This window comes from Hoplias malabaricus, chromosome 18 (assembly GCF_029633855.1).
Source record: "Hoplias malabaricus isolate fHopMal1 chromosome 18, fHopMal1.hap1, whole genome shotgun sequence".
In the NCBI taxonomy this organism is placed as follows: Eukaryota; Metazoa; Chordata; class Actinopteri; order Characiformes; family Erythrinidae; genus Hoplias; species Hoplias malabaricus.
The window spans coordinates 2,792,693-2,816,457 of NC_089817.1; the positions used below are offsets into that span (position 1 = coordinate 2,792,693).

General features: G+C 47.9%; 1 protein-coding gene across 3 annotated transcripts; it reads left to right on the forward strand.

Annotated features, from left to right (window-relative positions):
• The first annotated feature begins 866 nt into the window (after positions 1-866).
• On the forward strand, positions 867-22,599 carry kdm2bb (lysine (K)-specific demethylase 2Bb). 3 transcript variants are annotated; one of them, XM_066651795.1, is made up of 22 exons: positions 867-1,065; positions 3,144-3,288; positions 3,900-3,978; positions 4,107-4,153; positions 4,309-4,487; positions 4,938-5,044; positions 6,220-6,313; positions 6,441-6,594; positions 6,791-6,906; positions 6,992-7,118; positions 9,528-10,219; positions 11,541-11,627; positions 12,439-12,660; positions 15,000-15,149; positions 16,128-16,208; positions 17,789-18,097; positions 19,261-19,689; positions 19,783-19,955; positions 20,959-21,122; positions 21,655-21,816; positions 22,049-22,267; positions 22,415-22,599. In XM_066651795.1, exons 1-22 carry the CDS (start codon positions 1,027-1,029, stop codon positions 22,594-22,596), a joined length of 3,957 nt encoding a protein of 1,318 aa, XP_066507892.1. In that variant the 5' UTR covers positions 867-1,026; the 3' UTR covers positions 22,597-22,599. The 3 variants fall into 3 exon arrangements, with proteins under 3 accessions (XP_066507892.1, XP_066507893.1, XP_066507894.1); XM_066651796.1 differs by having other exon boundaries at positions 19,264-19,689; XM_066651797.1 differs by having other exon boundaries at positions 17,792-18,097.
• The last annotated feature ends 1,166 nt before the right edge of the window (positions 22,600-23,765 follow it).

The following is a 23,765-nucleotide window of genomic DNA, read 5'->3' on the forward strand; positions in this document are numbered from 1 at the left end:
GCGTGGGTTTCCTCCTGGTGACTGTCTGTGAGGAATGTGGTGTGTTCTCCCTGTGTCTGCGTGGGTTTCCTCCGGGTGACTGTCTGTGAGGAGTGCGGTGTGTTCTCCCTGTGTCCGCATGGGTTTCCTCCAGGTGACTGTCTGTGAGGAGTGCGGTGTGTTCTCCCTGTGTTCGCGTGGGTTTCCTCCGGGTGCTCCGGTTTCCTCCCACGCTCCAAAAACACATATTGGTAGGTGGATTGGAGACTCAAAAGTGTGAGTGTGTTCCCACCTTACGCCCAGTGACTCTGGGTAGGCTCCAGACCCTCTGCAACCCTGAACTGGATAAGGGTCACAGACAAAGGTCACAATTAATGAAAAATAAGATTTTACATTCAGTAATTACAAAAACATTTTAAAATTAATGTTAGATCATTAAACCACCTAATTATAGGTTAGTTAGTGACTATGCCCTGTCTGAATTCTTTCAGCAGTCAGGACCCCCACAGAGCAGGTGTGATGTGGTGGTGGATCATTCTCAGCGCTGCAGTGACACTGACGTGGTGGTGGTGTGTTAGTGTGTGTTGTTCTGGTGCGAGTGGATCAGACACAGCAGTGCTGCTGGAGTTTCTGGTAGTCCTGCAGGGGTCCTGGCAATTGATGAACAGGGGGAGAGGGTGCTAAACTACTGTAGTTGTAGAACTATACAGCGAGTGAACTTTAGTGTGATCAGGTGGTTTAGATTACAGAAATGTGTAGCTGTTTTTACTGCAGTGCTGTTATGTCGTTGCTAGTAGTCTGTCCCCTCTGTGTCGTGATTTATCTATCATACCGATATATACATAAATTTATACCGCATAAACCGAGAGGTGTGACGCAATGTTTTGGTTTGGCCCAGCGGTGACGTCACGGGCCTCTACGCGAATAGAGCGCTGCTGCTCAGAGAGCGGCGTGTGTTGTGTTGTTGTTGTTTTTGTTTTTATTGTTATTTGCAGGTGATGAGTGTTCGGGGCGTTTCCGCGGCTCTGAGCGGCTGAAGACGCGGAGATGATGATGATGATGATGAAGGACTCCAGCCGCAGACTGGTGTGTACATTAACGCTTTCAACAGTTTGGCTTCTTGCTCTTACTCTCTCCGTTCCACCTTAAATAGTACTGCAGCTGCATTCTGGCGCCCCATTTTGCCTTGGATTAATGTTGCTTTCCACCTTAAATAGTGCTGCTGTTGCATTCTGGACCCTGTGTTTTTGGCTTGTTATTGTAACTTTCCATTCCACCTTAAATAGTGCAGCAGTTTGGCACCCCGTGTTTGGCTTCTTTAAGGTGGAACGGAACAGTTTACCAAACCCAAACTCTGGGCAACAAGCTGTATCTGCTGCACTGTTTAAGGTGGAACGGAAAACCCCAGACACAGGGCTGCACAATGTAACTGCTGCACGTTTTAAGGTGGAATGGGATAATTCTAATAACTTGTCGAACCAGAATCCAAACTTCAGCATCGTGACTGGGGCTGTTGTGGTCAGTGGCCTACATTTACTACACACGCAGTTCTAGTTGAATGTTTCAGTAAATAACTGGGTTCGTAACCTTTCCTTTAAATGTTCTCGATGTAAACAAACGTCAGTCCATTCGCTTTCCGAAGACTTGTATCTGCTCTTTATTTTCTTCCTGTACTTACGCAAAAGTCACGGATAAAACGGTAAACTGTCGTTTTTATTTGATATTTGTGCATTCACGTAGGTTGTGTGCAAAAAATAAAAGGTGTTTATTAATAATAACCATATAAACCTATCAGAGCCAGACAAACACTGTAATGTTATTATTAAGATGGTCATTATGCATTTTAAAGTGGATTACACAACCCTGCACTGCGTTTAAAGGAACATTACAGCCATTTTGTAAACATTCTGCAAATGTCACCTCTCAAGACATAGATAAATTCCTCAGAATGATTTGATGTGTCTTCCCCAGAGAAACTCACAGAATTAGAACAGTTCACGGCGGAGGTGAATGGAACCAGACGTCATCTTCTAAAAGCTGCTGGCAGAAAGTTATTGCGGTGAATGTTGGTGGACACCGTGCTGAGTTTTGAGAAGAACCATGTTTATGGGGCCAAATAAGCCCCAAGGAGAATGTTTATTATAATCATTTTTATGTGTATTGTGTTTATTGTCATCGCTGAATATAAATCTCTTTAAAAGGGTAGAGGATATAAAATGTTGGAGACATGAAGACGTATGGTTCCATTCACCACCAGTGGAAAGAACTCCCACTCAAAGAATTGAATTTCCCTTTTCAGTCATTTGTTTCAGACTGGGCTGTTACCCTCTGGTAACACTGGGAGTGCCATGATGGGTCAAACGGACCACATTAATAGATGTATAAAGATGTATTATGATGAATATTGGCAACGTCAGCAACATTGCACAAAGTTGCACTAATCTTAACTCTATGTAAATTAGAAGTGCAGTTTGTATAATGTAGGCTTAGAGTGAAACTCCGTCAGTGTACGGTGTGACTGTGTCCAACAGCAGCTAAAAAACCTAAAGCCGAAGCTGGTGTTAAAGCGGTGCCTCTTTCTGGACGAGACGCTTCAGTGGATTAAATGATGAAATGATGCTCCATTTATTAAAAACATCCACACGACTCCGGACTCTGAGCTGCCCCAGTAAACATTTAGCCGTTGATTCAACGTTGAAATAACGTAATGACTGCCGTCTAATCAACGTTCTCTTAAGGTTGAAAATGAAAGTTGAAAAGACGTCCAAACACAGACATTGAAAAGACGACTATTAGACGTATTTTGGACGTCCACTGACGTTATCGATTGGTCACCACTTAACTAACTTATTAAGATAGATTTTGGAAGTCCATTAACGTTTAAAATATGTCCTTGACGGACAGACTATTTTTGACCTATTTTGAACGTCCAGGGACGTCCCTTGTTTACTGGGGCAGCAGTTGTTTATGTATCAGAGGAAATGCAATAGCGCCACTCTGAGGCTTAAGGTTGTAATCTTGGGGTAATCTATTATTATTGTATCTGTTCTGGGAGATTAGATCTTTAATCATGCTTTTTAAAAATGGTAATTCATGATCAGGCGTCAGTCACTATCCCACAAGTCTAATCCCTTCACCTGTTGTTGTTGTTGTTGTTTACGCAGCGCTCCGGCTGCAGGAGAATGTACGATGAAAATGAGGACCTATCAGACGTGGAGGACATGGCGAATATCCGAGGCTTTAATGTGGAAGAAAAACTGCACAGCGGTCGCTACGACTGCAGCTTTGTGCACTTCATGGAGGGAAAAGGTACGAGTTCCCAGAATTCCCTGCAGTTTTCACAGTTTATTTACAGATAAGTTTGCTACAGTGTGTCCTTCCTAAAATCAGGAGACAGCAGTTTAAGCGCAGTGATGCCACAGCCATTCGTAAGTCCAGGAGGTCATAAATGTCCTCTCTCTCTGTCTCTCCCTCTCCATCCCTCTCTCTGTCCCACTCTCGCTGTTTTTGTTTCTCTGTTCATCTGTCTGTCTCTCTGTCTGTCTGTTTCCATCTCTCTGTCTCTCTCTCTCTGTATCTCTCTCTGTATCTTTCTCTCTGTCTGTCTCTCTCTCTCTCTCTCAGTATCTCTCTCTCTCTCTCTGTCTCAGTATCTCTCTCTCTCTCTCTCTCTCTCTCTCTCTCTCTCTCTCTCTCTCTCTCTCTCGTGTGTGTCTCTCTCGTGTGTGTCTCTCTCTCTCTCTTGTGTCTGTCTCTCTGTCTTTCTGCCCCCCCCCCCTCTCTCTCTCTCCCTCAGACATCTGTAAACTACCATGATAGAATTCAACATTTCCCTCAGCTCTGAGTGTGTTGAGCTGGTGAAAGTGAATCAGTAGAATGTTGGCCGGGGAACTCACTAATGTTGTGTTTTCTCTGATCAGACTTCACCTATGAATACGTCCAGAGAGAGGCCCTGCGACTTCCTCTGGTCTTCAAATCTAAGGAAGGACTGGGGATCAGGTAAAACACACCTCGACACCTGAGTTTAACTCCACCTCACTCTGATATAAACACCACAGACCTCCGCTGAACGCTGCCTTACACCCGTTTACACCCGTCTCCGACCCACCGCACTCTCTCTGTTGCAGAATGCCCGAGTCCGAGTTCACCGTGAGTGAGATTAAAGGACTGGTGGGTAAGTGGCTTCTTTTTCACTGTATACATTCCCTTTATGAGTTCATGTGTGAGTACACACTTCTCCTCTGAGTGTGTTGAGGTAATAGATCAGAGTCAGTGGTTAGTGTGTGTGTGTGTGTGTGTGTGTGTGTGTGTGTGTGTGTGTGTGCGCAGGGAGCCGGAGGACCGTAGATGTGATGGACGTGAGCACTCAGAAAGGCTCGGAGATGAGCATGGCTCAGTTTGCTCGTTATTACGAGACGCCGGAGGGCGAGAGGGAGAAGTTATTTAACGTGATCAGCCTGGAGTTCAGTCACACCAAACTGGAGAACCTCATCCAGAGGCCCGCTGTGGTACCCGCCTTCCTTCTGCTTCTGGTTCTGCTCCAAACGTTTGTGGACAGGCCTCATACTGAGTGAACCCCATACAGGTTCCACCATTCCTTACACGCAGTTTGTCTAATCGCTACAGAAACGTATTGACCAATGAGACGCTTTGGAGCAGCTGCACATGAGTCTGAGGACACCATGCCTAGAGCCAAGAGTCCAGCAGAGGGGTCTAACGCCTCCCAGCAGTAGAACAGTGTTGTCCTGAGTGATTAACATGTTTTAGTGTAATTAGTATAAACTGGGATCCGCAACCAATTTTCACTGTGTTCCAGTGTTTATCGTTTAAATGAAAGCTAATGCTCCGCGCTGTAGGGGTTCACTTGGTCGACTGGAGTTCAGAGACGTGTCCTTTTTTTCTCATTCGTATAGTATTCGACTTTAAGGGAGTAATGTGTGTTTGTCACATGTTTTAAGGTGGACCTTGTGGACTGGGTGGACAACATGTGGCCACTTCATCTGAAAGAGAAACAGACCGAAGCCACAAACGTCATTTCCGAGATGAAGTATCCCAAAGTCCAGAGGTACGTCCTGCAGGGTTCCATCGTGTGGGATTTGAGTTTGTGGGATTCACAGAGGGTCCACAGTATTTTGCTGGAGATCCAGACCCCAAAGCTCACACACATGGGCTGTTTCTCAACACCAAGGACACAAAGAACAGACTAGTGTTCTCGAGGGGGAGGTACTTGAGGAGTGACCTTGCAGGAGCAGAGTCGTGATGCCGCTGAGAACAATGGGATGTTCAGGTCGTTTTCGTTGGCGAGTCGTGAACCGATTCGACCTTCCGGGTTCTTTAACCATTCTCGGTGAACTGGACTGTAACTTCATCAGTGGAAGATGACATTGAGCAAGAACACGAGAACACAACGAGAAACGGCCAAGGACCCCCTGGAGAGGGGACACTCCACCCTGGAGGAGCAGGGTGACCATGCCCCTGAGTGAGGAGCCTGAACCTGACTTCGGTCCCAGAGCAAATAGGATTCACACCATTTTGGCAGAGTTTAAAGTATTCTCTCGAGAACTCGGGAGCCTTTGGTTGGCGGCTTGGCACTCCCCTCTCCGTGTTGGGGTCCCCTCTTCACTGAGTAATCCCGGGTTCTGAGTCTGGGGGCAGTAATAATATGGGAGTGTTGGAGCGTTAGAGCTGTAGCTGTGCGCCGTGTGGAGCTCCTCTTCCAGTGTGTGGTGGTGTTTAGACGGCTGCTGTACTCTTTCTGTTTCCTTCACAAGTGTCAGCACTTTGGAAACTGTAAGTCACCCGCTCTGCACCGCCCTCTAGTGGAGGAGAGAGTTGAGACAGCTCTGTACTTAAGAATTAAACGTCATATTTTGTGTAGAAAAATTATTCTGTGTAGAAAAATTATTCTGTGTAAGTGTTTGTCTCTCTCTCTCTCTGTCTCCCTCTCTCTCTCTCTCTCTCTCTCTCTCTCTCTGTGTCTGTGTCTGTGTCTCTCTCTCTGTCTCTGTCTCTCTCTCTCTCTCTCTCTCTCTCTCTCTCTGTCTCTCTCTGTCTCTCTCTCTGTCTCTCTCTGTCTCTCTCTCTGTCTCTCTCTCTCACTCACTCTGTCTCTCTCTCTCACTCACTCTGTCTCTGTCTCTCTCTCTCTCTCTGTCTCTCTCTCTCTCTGTCTCTCTGTCTCTGTGTCTGTCTCTCTATCTCTCTCTCTCTCTCTCTCTCTCTCTCTCTCTTTCTCTGCAGGTATTGTCTGATGAGTGTTAAAGGATGTTACACTGATTTCCACATTGATTTTGGTGGAACCTCAGTGTGGTACCATGTCTTTAAAGGGGAGAAGGTAAGTGTGGAGTGTTCTGCTCTTAAAGACGCCCATCAGCTTTTCTGTCACTCTCTGACTTACCCTTCTCTCTCTCTCTCTTTCTCTCTCTCTCCCTCTCTCTCTCTCTCTCATCCCTCCTTGGCAGGTGTTTTGGTTGATCCCTCCATCCTCCCAAAATCTGGAGCTGTACGAGCAGTGGGTTTTATCGGGGAAACAGAGCGACATCTTTCTGGGCGATCAGGTGGAGGGCTGCCAGAGAATCCACCTTAAACAGGGCTATACCTTCTTCATCCCGTCAGGTGATGATTACAACACGTTATAACAGCTATAGGATCAAAGTAAAACACTGTGTAACACATGTATAACAACAGCATTAAACTTCTTCATTCCTCAAACTCGAGCTGACTGTAACTTTATTAACTGTAAAGAGTGCATTATCCTCAAACACGTACATTACATTCTTAATTCATCAGGTGTGTGTGTGTGTGTGTGCAGGATGGATCCATGCTGTTTACACTCCTGAGGACACGTTGGTGTTTGGTGGGAATCTGCTGCACAGTTTTAACATCCCCATGCAGCTCAACGTTTACGACATCGAGAACAGGACGAAGGTAAGGGCTTTCGGCTGTAAACACGGACTCTGTGTCCAGAGATGGTTCTGATGTTGATGATGGTGAGGATGTACGTGTTTTTCAGGTCCACTCTAAGTTCCGTTATCCATTCTTCTATGAGATGTGTTGGTACGTTCTGGAGAGATACGTGCAGTGCCTCACAAAACACTCCTACCTCACCCAGGAGTTTCAGAGCGAGGCCAGTGTCTCAGGTGAGAGGGAGGGAGGAAGAGAGGGAGGGAAAAATAAGTCACATGTAACGGTATTTTTCCACTGGTACCAACTCTACTGGACTCTCCCTACAGACTCTCCCTATAGACTTTCCCTACACACTCTCCCTGCACACTCTCCCTGCACACTCTCCCTACGGATTCTCCCTACACACTCTCCCTACAGATTCTCCCTACACACTCTCCCTACAGATTCTCCCTACACGCTCTCCCTACACACCCTCCCTACAGACTCTCCCTACACACCCTCCCTACAGACTCTCTCTACACACCCTCCCTACAGACCCTCCCTACAGACTCTCCCTACACACCCTCCCTACAGACTCTCCCTACACACCCTCCCTACAGATTCTCCCTACACGCTCTCCCTACAGACTCTCCCTACACGCTCTCCCTACAGACTCTCCCTACACACCCTCCCTACAGACTCTCCCTACAGACTCTCCCTACACACCCTCCCTACAGACTCTCCCTACACACTCTCCCTACAGATTCTCCCTACACGCTCTCCCTACAGACTCTCCCTACACGCTCTCCCTACAGACTCTCCCTACACACCCTCCCTACAGACTCTCCCTACAGACTCTCCCTACACACCCTCCCTACAGACTCTCCCTACACACTCTCCCTACAGATTCTCCCTACACACTCTCCCTACAGATTCTCCCTACACACTCTCCCTACAGATTCTCCCTACACACTCTCCCTACAGATTCTCCCTACACACTCTCCCTACAGATTCTCCCTACACACTTTCCCTACAGATTCTCCCTACACGCTCTCCCTACACACCCTCCCTACAGACTCTCCCTACACACCCTCCCTACAGACTCTCCCTACACACCCTCCCTACAGACTCTCCCTACACACCCTCCCTACAGACTCTCCCTACACACCCTCCCTACAGACTCTCCCTACAGACTCTCCCTACAGACTCTCCCTACAGACTCTCCCTACACGCTCACCCTACACACCCTCCCTACAGACTCTCCCTACGCGCTCACCCTACAGACTCTCCCTACAGACTCTCCCTACACACCCTCCCTACAGACTCTGCCTACACACCCTCCCTACAGATTCTCCCTACACGCTCACCCTACAGACTCTCCCTACACGCCCTCCCTACAGACTCTCCCTACACACCCTCCCTACAGACTCTCCCTACGCACTCGCCAAAGACTCTCCCTACGCACTCGCCAAAGACTCTCCCTACGCACTCGCCAAAGACTCTCCCTACGCACTCGCCCTACAAGCTCTCCCTACGCACTCGCCCTACAAGCTCTCCCTACGCACTCGCCCTACAAGCTCTCCCTACGCACTCGCCCTACAAGCTCTCCCTACGCACTCGCCCTACAAGCTCTCCCTACGCACTCGCCCTACAAGCTCTCCCTACGCACTCGCCCTACAAGCTCTCCCTACGCACTCGCCCTACAAGCTCTCCCTACGCACTCGCCCTACAAGCTCTCCCTACGCACGCGCCCTACAAGCTCTCCCTACGCACCCGCCCTACAAGCTCTCCGTACGCACCCTCCCTACAAGCTCTCCGTACGCACTCGCCCTACAAGCTCTCCGTACGCACTCGCCCTACAAGCTCTCCGTACACACTCGCCCTACAAGCTCTCCCTACGCGCTCTCCCTACGCGCTCTCCCTACGCGCTCTCCCTACGCGCTCTCCCTACGCACTCTCCCTACAGGCTCCCCCTACAGGCTCCCCCTACAGGCTCCCCCTACAGGCTCCCCCTACAGGCTCCCCCTACAGGCTCTCCGTACACACCCTCCCTACACGCTCTCCCTACAGACTCCCCCTACACGCTCTCCCTACACGCTCTCCCTACACGCTCTCCCTACAGACTCTCCCTACAGACTCTCCCTACAGACTCTCCCTACGCGCTCTCCCTACGCGCTCTCCCTACGCGCTCTCCCTACAGGCTCCCCCTACAGGCTCCCCCTACAGGCTCCCCCTACAGGCTCCCCCTACAGACTCTCCCTACAGACTCTCCCTACAGACTCTCCCTACGCGCTCTCCCTACGCACTCTCCCTACGCACTCTCCCTACGCGCTCTCCCTACGCACTCTCCCTACGCACTCTCCCTACGCGCTCTCCCTACACGCTCTCCCTACAGGCTCCCCCTACAGGCTCCCCCTACAGGCTCTCCCTACACGCTCTCCCTACACGCTCTCCCTACACGCTCTCCCTACACGCTCTCCCTACAGACTCTCCCTACACATTCTCCCTACACTTGCACACTTTCCTTAGAGATTTTGATAATGTGGGATTAATCCATTAGGTCGGACGGTTATGCCAATCTAGAGTGAGATGTAAACACTTCTGGAACTGTGTTGCATTGTGGGTAATGTAGTACCTAAAACCTGTGTGTGTGTGTGTTTCAGGCCCTGAGCCGTCTCTGTTCTGCGACAGTTCTGATCCACACACTGAGACTGAGACAGAAGAGTCACACCTTAACCACACACACAACACACACACTACACACACCTCACACACACAGAAAGTGCCGGCCAGCGACTCCGAGGACAGCAGCGCGTCTGTGCTACAGCTCCCTGAACCAGCACCGGACCCCAAAACGGTCCTGGAGCCCACATCTGCCACCGATTCCAAAACAGCACCAGACCCAGGAACAGCCGCAGAACCCGAAACCACGGTCAGCAACAAAGTGCTGCTGGACCCTCAAACATCTCCAGACTCAAAGGCCACACAGGACCCCAAACCACAGCTGGGTTTTGAAACAGAACCTCACCCCAAAGCAGCACCTAAAGCCACACTGGACCTTGTATCATCAGCAGAACCTGAAAGAGCACAGGACCCCGACATGGCGCCGGATCATAAAACAACACAGAGCCCTGACGCTGACCCCAAACTGTTGCTGGACCCTAAAATGTCCTCCAGACCAGCGCTGGACACTCCCCCTCATGTGGATGAGGTTCCGGGCGAGTGGACTCACCTGACCGAGTTTGAGCTGAGCGGTCTGCGAGCCCTGGTGGAGAAACTGGAGTCACTTCCTGCCACTAAACGCTGTGTTCCACAGGGAATACAGGACCCTCAGGGTCTGCTGCAACACATGAAGGTCAGCTCTGTGTCTGTGTGTGTGTCCGTCTGTGTCTGTGTGTGTCCGTCTGTGTCTGTGTGTGTCCGTCTGTGTCTGTGTGTGTCCGTCTGTGTCTGTGTGTGTCCGTCTGTGTGTGTCCGTCTGTGTGTGTCCGTCTGTGTGTGTCCGTCTGTGTGTGTGTGTGTCTGTCTGTGTGTGTGTGTGTCTGTCTGTGTCTGTGTGTGTGTGTGTCCGTCTGTGTCTGTGTGTGTGTGTCCGTCTGTGTCTGTGTGTGTGTGTGTCCGTCTGTGTGTGTGTGTATGTGTGTCTGTCTGTGTGTGTGTGTGTGTCTGTGTGTGTGTCTGTGTGTGTGTCTGTGTGTCCGTCTGTGTCTGTGTGTGTGTCTGTGTCTGTGTCTGTGTGTGTGTGTGTGTCTGTGTTTGTGTCTGTGTGTGTGTCTGTGTCTGTGTCTGTGTGTGTGTGCGTCCATCTGTGTTTGTTTCCGTCCGTCTGTGTCTGTGTCTGTGTGTGTCCGTCTGTGTCTGTGTGTGTGTGTGTCCGTCTGTGTCTGTGTGTGTGTCCGTCTGTGTGTGTGTGTGTGTGTGTGTCTGTCTGTGTCTGTGTGTGTGTCTGTTTGTGTCTGTGTGTGTGTGTGTGTGTCCGTCTGTGTGTGTGTGTGTGTCTGTCTGTGTCTGTGTGTGTGTGTGTCCGTCTGTGTGTGTGTGTGTGTGTCCGTCTGTGTCTGTGTGTGTGTGTCCGTCTGTGTCTGTGTGTGTGTGTCCGTCTGTGTCTGTGTGTGTGTGTGTGTGTCTGTCTGTGTGTGTGTGTGTCTGTCTGTGTGTGTGTGTGTCTGTCTGTGTGTGTGTGTGTCTGTCTGTGTCTGTCTGTGTCTGTGTGTGTGTGTGTCCGTCTGTGTGTGTGTGTGTGTCCGTCTGTGTCTGTGTGTGTGTGTGTGTGTGTGTGTGTATGTGTGTCTGTCTGTGTGTGTGTGTGTGTGTCCGTCTGTGTTTGTGTCTGTGTGTGTCTGTGTCTGTGTTTGTGTGTCTGTGTTTGTGTCTGTCTGTCTGTCTGTGTGTGTGTGCGTCCGTCTGTGTTTGTTTCCGTCCGTCTGTGTGTGTGTCTGTGTGTGTGTGTGTGTGTGTGTGTGTGTATGTGTGTGTAAAGCGTGAGGAATGTAAAGCGTGGCCTGATGTTTAGAGACGAGCGTTTGGATCCCAAAGACTGGCAGGAAAACTGGAGGAGGAGGGAGGGAAGGAACAGCGCTGTGCTCCTCTCTCAACATTAACAGGTGCTTACTTCCGCGTGTGTGCGTGTGCGTGCGCATGCGTGTGTGTGTGTGTGTGTGTGTGTGTGAGAATAGGCAGTCCTGAAGGAACATGCAGATGATGACCCCAAGCTGGCCATCACGGGGACGCCTGTCGTGTGCTGGCCGAAGAAGTCCACCAAGGTAAAATATGGTTAAATCCATCCACTGTTTTTCTGCAGGGAGCTCACACTGAGCCCAGTCTGTTTTCTTCTTAAAGGAGTCATCAGTCATTTCAGATTCAAACAGTGATTGTATTCTAATAAATAAATAAAATCTGACAGTGATGGGGCAGCCCTGTTTAGAACATGTTTATTACAGAATCTCTGATTGATACATGGGATTTACATTGCTCTACTGGACTCTACCGGGTTCTTGTTTAGTGGCTGTTCTCTCGTGGTTCAGAGCGAGTCGAGTAGGGACTAAACCGTGGCGTGTAAACCTTGCAGAGCGCTGATCGTCCAGAGAGAGTCGTCACTCTACGCCACGCAACGCAGACGACCAGCACCAACTCTCCATCTGTAAAATCTCCAGCTGCAGCAGAGATCACGTTTGTTTTTATCCGACTCACGACGGCAGCTCGTAAAATGACGCCGTGGTCTTTTGAAGAGGTTCAAACGCTCCTTGGATCGGTGGCCGACGAAAGAATCCAGCGAGAGCTGGACACTGCAACAAGGAAGGAACAAACTCTACTGATCTGTCTGAACTGATGACGGAGCTGTGTTCAGTCCCAAACAACAACAACACGCCGATACACCATGAGTAAACACCGCTTAACGTTACCACCGCTGTTGTTGTGGTTTCCAAAGCCCACTGTTCCCCTTAAAGAGTAGAGTCCAGTAGATGCTTCACAACGAGAGAAAGAAGCTGTATTTAAGGCCAGAATTTACTGGTGACCCCTGGTGTGTATATTAATATTTAATGTGTGTGTTCGTGTGTGTGTGTGTGTGTGCAGCCACGTGCCCCCTCTCGTCCCCGCCCTCGTGTGAGTGTGTGTGGTGGGACAGGAGCGTGTGTGTCCAGCAGCTCGGCCGCGCGGCGCAGACGGACGCGATGCAGACGCTGTGAGGCGTGTGTGAGGACGGAGTGTGGACTCTGTCACTTCTGTAAAGACATGAGGAAGTTCGGGGGTCCGGGACGAATGAAGCAGACCTGCATCCTCAGGCAGTGCATCGCCGTGAGTTAATCTCTGAGTGACACACAGAACGGAGACAGACACACAGCTCCATCGGTCTCACACACACAGAGACAGACAGGCGTCTCACCCCTCCCCACAGCCTCATAACTCCAGATGTGAGGGGTGTGAGGTCTGGGGATGAGACAGAGTGGCTGTTGTGGTTTAAAGGGTCTCTGTGCTTTTAAAGTAACAATAGGTAAGATTTGGTATTTTTGCTCCTGGGATCCACCTGCAGCTGAAGAGTAATTCACTTTTTCAGCACTGTCCTGAACTTAATGGGAAGGGAGGGAGGGTAGTGGTTTACTACCCTCCTCCAAAAGTTACATAGTGCAGTTTCTGCAGTGCTGAGCCTGGAGTAGCAAAGACAGAGGCTCTAATCTCTCTGTTACAGCTCAGTGGAACTTCAAAATAATTTTGAAGCTGCAATTGTAAGGTAAAAATATTACATAGTGTTGCTTTAATTTCGAATGTTGAACTGAGGTACGGCAGCCACAGTAGCTGCACTTTTAATAAGATAAGACTTTATTAGTCCCACAGTAAAAGGAACTCAGTAATAGAATGAGGCAACAGAAGAAACCCTAGTAATTACCGTAAACATAAATATCATAAATAACATATAAATATATATTAAAAATATATCAGGGGCGGCACGGTGGCGCAGCAGGTAGGTGTCGCAGTCACACAGCTCCATGGACCTGGAGGTTGTGGGTTCGATTCCCGCTCCAGGTGACTGTCTGTGAAGAGTGTGGTGTGTTCTCTCTGTGTCTGCGTGGGTTTCCTCCGGGTGCTCCGGTGTCCTCCCACGGTTTCCTCCCACAGTCCAAAAACACACATTGGTAGGTGGATTGGCAACTCAAAAGTGTCCGTAGGTGTGAGTGTGTGAGTGAATGTGTGTGTGTGTGTGTGTTTGTTGCCCTGTGAAGGACTGGCGCCCCCTCCAGGGTGTATTCCCGCCTTGCGCCCAATGATTCCAGGGAGGCTCTGGACCCACCGTGACCCTGAACTGGATAAGGGTTACAGATAATGAATAAATGAATGAATAAAAATATATCAAAAACGATTTACATTGAATATTTACAACTACATACACGATTATCGTTCATAGAATATTACACATTACATTAGTATAAATCTCACACAGTATTGAATTAAATGCTGCATGTTTTATATCTACAGCAGTGCGCAGAAGTCTTGGGCCCCTGAGATAATAATAATATATTTAAACTAATGCCTTCTCTGTGAGTGTGGGGCTGGTAGAAAGAATATTATAGAATAAATACTGTATTATAATAATATAATAAATATATGTAGTAATAATAATATAAATAATGTAAGATAACATAAATATTATAATTATTATACTAAATCTAATAATATATAAATTGTATTTCAAATCAAATCAAATTTATTTATATAGCGCCTTTTACAACTGACGTTGTCACAAAGCAGCTTCACAGTTTCAGAACAGAACATTTAAATCAAAGTCCAATGAGAGCAAGCCGATGGCGACAGTGACAAGGAAGAACTCCCTCGAGGCTGGAGGAAGAAACCTTGGGAGGAAACAAGACTCACAAAGGGGACCCATCCTCCTCTGATCAAACTGTAGATTGAATTTTAAATGATCACCAATGAAGTGTCATTATGCTACATAATAATAATAATAATAATAATAATAATAATAATAATCATAATAATAATCATAATAATAATCATAATAGTGACATCAATCTTGGGGCATAATAATAGTGCATCAGATTGGAAGAATCAGTCAGTGTTGCTAATCTGAGTGCATTTCTACACATTATATATATTGTATTATGTATATTATATAATGACAGTAAACACAAACAATAATAATATGAAACACATCAGAAACATAAGACAATGTTTCTCTATAAAGCAGTGGGTGAGAGTGAGTTTGAAGAACAGTGTTTTGTTCAGATTCTCCTTGATTTACATGAATTTGTTAAATCCACAGCACATTATTTAATGTCATTATTAATTCACCGCTAAAACCAGGCACTGGATGATCACCTCAAATAATACACACTCCACGAGGAGAGACTTTCACACACAGAGGATCACACTGGAGTCATGTGACTGGGTTTAATCTAATGAGGGGTATTGTTTTTTAGCAAATAAACCCTTACTGCTCTGATAAACAGCTTTTTAAATCTCATCGCCTCTGGTGCCGTGTGCACTGTACATCCTCCAGTACGTTTAGAGTCTGTGTTAGTGTGAGTAAAGTGTCAGTGTCAGATGTAAGTGGTTTACAGGGAGCAGTGTTGGCCGTGAAGTTTAATAATAAAGCTGTATGTGTGTGTGTGTGTGTGTTACAGCCTGTTCTGCCTCACACAGCGGTGTGTGTGGTGTGTGGTGAGGCGGGGAAGGAGGACACAGTGGAGAAGGAGGATGAAAAGTTTCGTCTGATGCTGATGGAGTGCTCCGTCTGTAATGAGATCATACACCCAGCCTGCCTCAAGGCCCCGGTAACAGCCTTTACTCACTGACGAGTGACACCCGCTCCTGTGGAGTGTGGAAAACAGACCTCGCCAATGATTAAAAAGAAATATTAGGACGTTTTAAAGTGTTTGTGGCTGGAGTGTAATTGTAATTAATAATTCATACGTTCTCCGCTCGTTGGTCATTGTACAGTAACTGTGTAGAATTAAAAATCACATTCTCATTTTACTCCACAGAATAGAACCTAAAAACACAGTGTCACTGCGCTCCGTTCCCGACTCTAACACTGACTCCATCTGTAACTGGTCTAAACCCACACTCACACGGACTTTAGGACACAGTACTGTCCCCAAGAACAGAACAAACCCATCACAGTCTTCTGCAGCTTTTTCCTGATGGAGCTCAGAACCAACGCAGCGCCCAATAAACTCTTCACTCTCCACACGGCTTCAGTCTCAGGTTCTTTTCTGTTGAAGAGAATGAGACTGTGATTTTAATACGACACACAGTCACTGTAAAGTAACAAAAGAACAGGAGAATGTTTGACTTTTTTATTAAATTTAAAAGCTGCACAAAAACGCTTAAAAGTTATCTGTACTCATAAAGAGTGAATCAGAAATGCATAATTTAATTGTGTTCTTTGTGGAGGATTTACATCATTTCACTTAGAATATCATCAGAGGTTCAGTATTTAAACTTTAAAACTAAATTTACTGAGCATTTATTAAAACACTGGTTTGTGCAGTTGTCTAAGAGTTCCTCCAAGAGTCAGGGTCCATCCCCGGGGATGCCTCATTAGACCCCACTCTCACGTGTCCCCATGGCCCTCCGGAGGCAGGGGGCGCTGTGTGATCAGGGGGAGACTCACTGACGGGGAACTGGAGACAACTGAGGACTGCAGAGAACTTTCAACGAAAAACAAAAATGTCAGACTGCTTACTGTAACGTATGGATTTGGTGTCTGCTGCAGTAGATTAATGCTTGGTGTGTTGTATTTTGTACAGGAAGTGGGCGGAGTCGTGAATGAGGTGGTTCCAAACTGTTGGGAGTGTCCCAAATGCAGCCAGGCAGGAAAAGCTGGGAAAGTAAGAACTGACCACAGAAATGACCAGTTAACCCACCCACACTCCCCTCACTAATAGCCACAGAACGGGCATCAGCAAAACCAGGAACCGCTGAACTAGACTAAAATAAAAGTCCTTTAAACGATGTTTTTAATTAAGCAGTGATTAGTTTAATGAGAACATTGCCGTGTCTGTGGTGAGGCTTTACCCAGAGGAGGCTGAGTTTCAAACTGAATCCATTGTTATTGTTATGTTTAATGTTTTTCACATATTACATTTTTATTTTAGTTGTTTCCAAGGAACATTTATGTTTACACCACATTTCATACAGCAGAGGCAATACTATGTGCTTTACATAATTAGAGTAAATACATAAAAATATAAAAGGTTAGAAATAAATGTTTTAAATTTAAAATTGATAAAAACATGAGAACTATATATAGCAGCAGGTAGTGTCTCTGTCACAGCTCCAGGGTCCTGGAGGGTGTGGGTTTGAGTCCCGCTCCAGGTGACTGTCTGTGAGGAGTGTGGTGTGTTCTCCCTGTGTCTGTGTGGGTTTCCTTCGAGTGACTGTCTGTGAGGAGTGTGGTGTGTTCTCCCTGTGTCTGTGTGGGTTTCCTCCGGGTGACTGTCTGTGAGGAGTGTGGTGTGTTCTCCCTGTGTCTGTGTGGGTTTCCTTCGAGTGACTGTCTGTGAGGAGTGTGGTGTGTTCTCCCTGTGTCTGTGTGGGTTTCCTTCGGGTGACTGTCTGTGAGGAGTGTGGTGTGTTCTTCCTGCGTCTGTGTGGGTTTCCTCCGAGTGACTGTCTGTGAGGAGTGTGGTGTGTTCTCCCTGTGTCTGTGTGGGTTTCCTCCGAGTGACTGTCTGTGAGGAGTGTGGTGTGTTCTCCCTGTGTCTGCGTGGGTTTCCTCCGGGTGACTGTCTGTGAGGAGTGTGGTGTGTTCTCTCTGTGTCTGCGTGGGTTTCCTCCGGGTGACTGTCTGTGAGGAGTGTGGTGTGTTCTCCCTGTGTCTGCGTGGGTTTCCTCCGGGTGCTTCTGTTTCCTCCCACGCTCCAAAAACACATGTTGGTAGGTGGATTGGAAACTCAGAAGTGTCCGTGTGTGTGAGTGAATGTGTGAGTGTGTGACGCCCTGTGAACGACTGGCGCCCCCTCCAGGGTGTGTGCCGTACGCCCAGTGTTTTTCCAGGTAGGCTCCGGACCCACCTCCACCCTGAACTGGATAAGAGTTACAGACAATGAGTGAATGAACTGTATACAAACTAAAAACAGTTTAAAATATTAACTGAAATGTAATTGGTATAAAACAGTTTTTATAAATTTGTTTTCTGGTTACTTTTAAAAACTCTAACAGACTGAGCACATCTCGCAGCTTCAGGACAATTATTCTGTAACACAGTGACCATGTTTAACAAAGGTCTAGTAAAGATTAAGGTTGAATGTTATGAGAATAATACACTTTGAATACATTTTGAAAATAATACCACTGACATTTTTAGCCACAAGGTGTCAGTATAACAGCTCTATATTGTTTTAGTATTTTTTTTTATTATTAGGAAAGTCATAAAGCCTTTTATTGTGTTTTCTCTCTGACCTTTAAGCAGAAGAGGGGTCCAGGGTTTAAGTTCGCTCCGACTCTGCCGGGCTCTGTCCAAAAGCCACGCCCCCCCAGCGACCCAGTGCCAAAACCGGACGCAACCAAGACCGCGGAAACCACCCCCGACTCGACAGCCTCAAAACAGAAAACAGAGCCGGAGGACACGCCCATCAGTAAACCTGACCAAGCAGAGAAGCCACAACCCTCCCTGGGGGCGGAGCCAGAGCTGAAACCCAAGGCCGAGGAGGAGGAGCCTGTGCACAGGAAGAGGAAATGCTGTAAAGACTCTGAGATAGAGCCCAGCAGGAAGAAGGTCACTGGACCTGTCACTCAAGAACAACATTAGCATGCCAACAGGCCTGAGCTGATTGGTTATTGTATTATGAATTGCCCACTTCCACCTGTTAGCTAGTTCTCCCTCTGTCACATGATGCTGGGGGTCACTGACCTCAACATGCTTGGAGGAGATCACTAACTGCATAGTTCAGATACATTAGTGAATGGTACAGATAGTTTTGTTCATTAAAGAGACACGAATCCTGTCTGTTAACCATGCTGTGTCTGCTACACCCTTCTTACTGCATTACAAATGAGCAATTAGTGATCTCCTCCAAGCGTATTGAGCTCCAGTGGTGTGTTACAGTGCTTTTCCACTGCATGGTCCCTCCTCTACTGGTCTGTTCCACTCCTCCACCAGGTGACTCCGGTCCTGGTTCTGGAAGTGGGTTCTTGTTTAGTGGCTGTTCTCTCGTGGTTCAGAGCGAGTCGAGTAGGGACTAAACCGTGGCGTGTAAACCTTGCAGAGCGCTGATTGTCCAGAGAGAGTCGTCACTCTACGCCACGCAACGCAGACGACCAGCACCAACTCTCCATCTGTAAAATCTCCAGCTGCAGCAGAGATCACGTTTGTTTTTATCCGACTCACGACGGCAGCTCGTAAAATTACGGCGCGGTCTTTTGAAGGTTCTTTTTGAGGTTTTGAAGGAACCTTTTTGAGTTTCAAACGCTCCTTGGATCGGTGGCCGACGAAAGAATCCAGCGAGAGCTGGACGCTGCAACAAGGAAGGAACAAACTCTACTGATCTGTCTGAACTGATGACGGAGCTGTGTTCAGTCCCAAACAACAACAACACGCCAATACACCATGAGTAAACACCGCTTAACGTTACCGCCGCCGTTGTTGTGGTTTCCAAAGCCCACTGTTCCCCTTAGAGACTGGGTTAGAGACGACACCAGATACATTTCAGGGGGGAGCTGTGGGAAACCAACCAGGGACCAATCAGAGAGTGGAGTCCAGTAGAGAGATACAGTGCAGTGGAAAAGTGCCCTTAGTGCCAGTTTGTGAAGATACACTGCAGCATGTGCTGCCTACACCCTTCCTGCTTCAGAACAATGTGATTGGAGGAGACCAGGACAGTGGGTGGATCTGCAGTGACCCCAAAATGACTTTATCTCCTGCTGTCTGTGATCCCTTAGAAGAAGATCCCCGGCGTCCCGAGCCCTGAAATCCTGCTCAGCATAAAGAGAGAGCGTGAGGAAAAAGAGGAGGAGAGAGGGGAAGATGAGAAGGATACAACTTTCTGCCTGAAAGAGGAGGAGAGAGAGGGAGAGGAACAAAAACCCCTAACTCTCTCAAACAAGACACAGGCTTCCAGCAAATCACGCACGGAGAAACAGGCCAAGAGCCAATCAAAACACAGGAGTAAGCGGTTGAAGCAGAGCGAGGGGAGACTGGCCAATCAGAACGGAGCACTATCCAAAGAGACGGAGGAGGGTGTTGCTGATGGGGATGGTTGCCTAGGTGACTGGCTGGGGCCAAAGGAAGAGATTGAAAAGGGGGAGGAGCTTATAGCAATTAAAGCTCAGCCCCTAGTCACCACCCAAGCCCCGCCCAGGTGTTCACAGGTAAAAAATCAAAATATAAAAACAATAATAATAGTAGCCAAAATCTATAAAATAACAACATGAATCATAATCATCATTTTAAATGGCGTGAAGGTGGAGAGGCATGTCATCAGGCCGCCGCCCATCAGCCCACCCCCAGACCTCCTCCCACTCCAAGACGGGCGGAGTCACATGATTGCCCGAGAGGAGTGGATGGGCGTGTTCAGTCTGTTAAAGCACGAAGAGCTGTGTGTGTGTATGAGAGTCTGCAGGACCTGGAACAGGTGGTGAGTATACACACAACATACACACACACACACACACACACACAGTTTCTAAATACAAATTAAGGTGATCAGAAAATATTCTCCTTACTGCTAAAAATGAACAGTGGAACTGTGTTCTCTGGAGCGATGGGGTTCCTCTGGTGTGTGGAACAGTGGAACTGTGTTCTCTGGACTGATGGGGTTCCTCTGGTGTGTGGAACAGTGGAACTGTGTTCTCTGGAGCGATGGGGTTCCTCTGGTGTGTGGAACAGTGGAACTGTGTTCTCTGGAGCGATGGAGTTCCTCTGGTGTGTGGAACAGTGGAACTGTGTTCTCTGGAGCGATGGAGTTCCTCTGGTGTGTGGAACAGTGGAACTGTGTTTTCTGGAGTGATGGGGTTCCTCTGGTGTGTGGAACAGCGGAATTGTGTTCTCTGGAGCGATGGAGTTCCTCTGGAGTGTGGAACAGTGGAACTGTGTTCTCTGGAGCGATGGAGTTCCTCTGGTGTGTGGAACAGTGGAACTGTGTTCTCTGGAGCGATGGGGTTCCTCTGGTGTGTGGAACAGTGGAACTGTGTTCTCTGGAGCGATGGGGTTCCTCTGGTGTGTGGAACAGTGGAACTGTGTTCTCTGGAATGATGGAGTTCCTCTGGTGTGTGGAACAGTGGAACTGTGTTCTCTGGAGCGATGGGGTTCCTCTGGTGTGTGGAACAGTGGAACTGTGTTCTCTGTAGCGATGGAGTTCCTCTGGTGTGTGGAACAGTGGAACTGTGTTCTCTGGAGTGATGGGGTTCCTCTGGTGTGTGGAACAGTGGAACTGTGTTCTCTGGAATGATGGAGTTCCTCTGGTGTATGGAACAGTGGAACAGTGTTCTCTGGAAACATGTTCCAAAAATGATAACTTTATAACGCGTGCTCCAATGTTTCTGATATTCTATTTATTGTTATACTTTTTTCCTTCTTTATTTCCATTTTCTCTCCTGTTCTCATCTCTCTCTCTCTCTCTCTCTCTCTCTCTCCCCCAGGTGCTGTGATAAGCGTCTGTGGAGAAGGATTGATGTGAAACGCTGTAAGTCCATCACCCCCCTGATGCTGAGTGGAATAATTCGCAGACAGCCGGTGTCTCTGGACCTCAGCTGGACAAACATCTCCAAAAAACAGCTGAGCTGGCTCATCAACCGGCTCCCAGGTGTGTTCTGTCTCCTGTCTCCTGGGGGGGGGGGTTCAGTCATCAGTACACAGTACAGTGTATGGAGCTGGTGCGAGTGAGACCAACAGAGGGCGCTGGTCCCTGTGATCTGTGTGGACCCCAGCGCTTCGGTGCAGTGAGGGGACACTGTGCTAAATAAACAGCGTCGTCCTTCTGATGAGACGTAAACCGAGGCCCTGACTCTCTGAGATTACTGAGGACTCCTGGGCGAGAGAAGGAGCAAGATATTTTGAATGTTGAATGTAAAAAGCAGCTGTTATTTTAGCATCACATCACCCTGAAGTCTTTAGATCTACATCTGCACGAGTTTCCCAAACACACAGTAAACGCTGCAAACTAATTTCAACACTACAGCTGTCACGTGATGCCCTAGGCTCGGTGTTAAGAAGACAGTGTGAATGTTTCCCATGATGCACTGTGTTTATTGATGAATCTGTAAAGAGGAATGTACTGTGACAGTACAGTCCGTCTAAGATTACAGAGTTCTGAAATTAGTGTATGTGTTTTGCAGGGTTGCGTAAGCTGCAGTTAGCTGGTTGTTCGTGGGCGGCGGTGTCCGCGCTGTGTTCCTCCTCCTGTCCTCCGCTCAGGACTCTGGACCTGCAGTGGGTCGAGGGGCTCAAAGACCAACAGTTCACTGACCTACTGTCCCCCCCATCAGACTACAGACCAGGTCTCACACACACACACACACACACTGCCCCCCCCCCCCATCAGACTACAGACCAGGTCTCTCACACACACACACACACACACACACACACACTGCCTCCCCCCCCCCATCAGACTACAGACCAGGTCTTACACAAACACACACACACACAGAGAACATGATGATGAATATTTCTGCCAGCCCTCTGTGAAGGTGTATGCACAGCAATATGAGTGTGTGTGTGTGTGTGTAGGTCAGCTGGACTGCAGCGGTAGACTGGGTAACGTTGAAGATCTGAGTCTGTGCGGCTTGGACATCACCGACCTCTCCCTTCGTCTCATTATTAAACATCTGCCTTTACTCACACATCTGGATCTGAGCTACTGTAACAACATCACTGACCACAGCGTCAACATCATTACAGCGTCTGGAACCAGCAGCAGAGACACACTCACACACATCAGTCTGTCAGGTACACACACACACACATCTGTCTTTCAGCTGGAAAGGTACAATACCAGTCAGCCTATTAGAATAGAGCTAATTTACATAAACTAGTCTCAGGGAGTGATGTTTTAGTGTAATAAAGTCTGTGTTGTTTTTTTGTTTTTTTTTGCAGTTTGCCACAGAGTGACTGATCTGTGTCTGGTTTATTTTAAACGCTGTGGGAGCCTCAGCTCCATTGACCTTCGCTCCTGCGATCACGTGACGCGCCCGGCCTGCGAGAGGTTCATCGCTGAAATGTCCGTCAGTGTCCAGTTCACACTGACCGAGGATAAACTGCTCACAAAGATCAGCTAACGATCAGCTCACTGAGGACAACCTGCCCCCAGCAATCAGCTCACATTCAATTAACACCTCACAAACAAATGAAGCTAACGATCAGTTCAGTGAGGACAGCCTGCTGATAAAGATCAGCCAACGACCAGAGGTCTGTCATAGTCACAGTCCTAACAGGCCGACCAATCAGAGCTCAGTCATCATAGTCACAGTCCAAACAGGCAGACCAATCAGAGCTCAGTCGTCATAGTCACAGTACAAACAGGCAGACCAATCAGATCTAAGTCTTCATAGACGTAGTCCAAACAGGCCGACCAATCAGATCTCAGTTGTCATAGTCACAGTCTAAACAGGCAGACCAATCAGAGCTCAGTCGTCATAGTCACAGTACAAACAGGCAGACCAATCAGATCTAAGTCTTCATAGACGTAGTCCAAACAGGCCGACCAATCAGAGCTCAGTCGTCATAGTCACAGTACAAACAGGCAGACCAATCAGATCTAAGTCTTCATAGACGTAGTCCAAACAGGCCGACCAATCAGATCTCAGTTGTCATAGTCACAGTCTAAACAGGCAGCCCAGTCAGATCTCAGTCTTTATAGTCTCAGTCCAAACAGGCAGACCAATCAGATCTCAGTCTTTATAGTCTCAGTCCAAACAGGCAGACCAATCAGATCTCAGTCTTTATAGTCTCAGGCCAAACAGGCCGACCAATCAGAGCTCAGTTGTCATAGTCACAGTCCAAACAGGCCGACCAATCAGAGCTCAGTTGTCATAGTCACAGTCTAAACAGGCAGCCCAGTCAGATCTCAGTCTTTATAGTCTCAGTCCAAACAGGCAGACCAATCAGATCTCAGTCTTTATAGTCTCAGTCCAAACAGGCAGACCAATCAGATCTCAGTCTTTATAGTCTCAGGCCAAACAGGCAGACCAATCAGAGCTCAGTTGTCATAGTCACAGTCCAAACAGGCCGACCAATCAGAGCTCAGTTGTCATAGTCACAGTCCAAACAGGCAGACCAGTCAGAGCTCAGTTGTCATAGTCACAGTCCAAACAGGCAGACCTATCAGAGCTCAGTTGTCATAGTCATAGTACAAACAGGCCGACCAATCAGAGCTCAGTTGTCATAGACGCAGTCCAAACAGGCCAACCAATCAGCGTTCAGTCGTCATAGGCGCAGTCAAAACAGG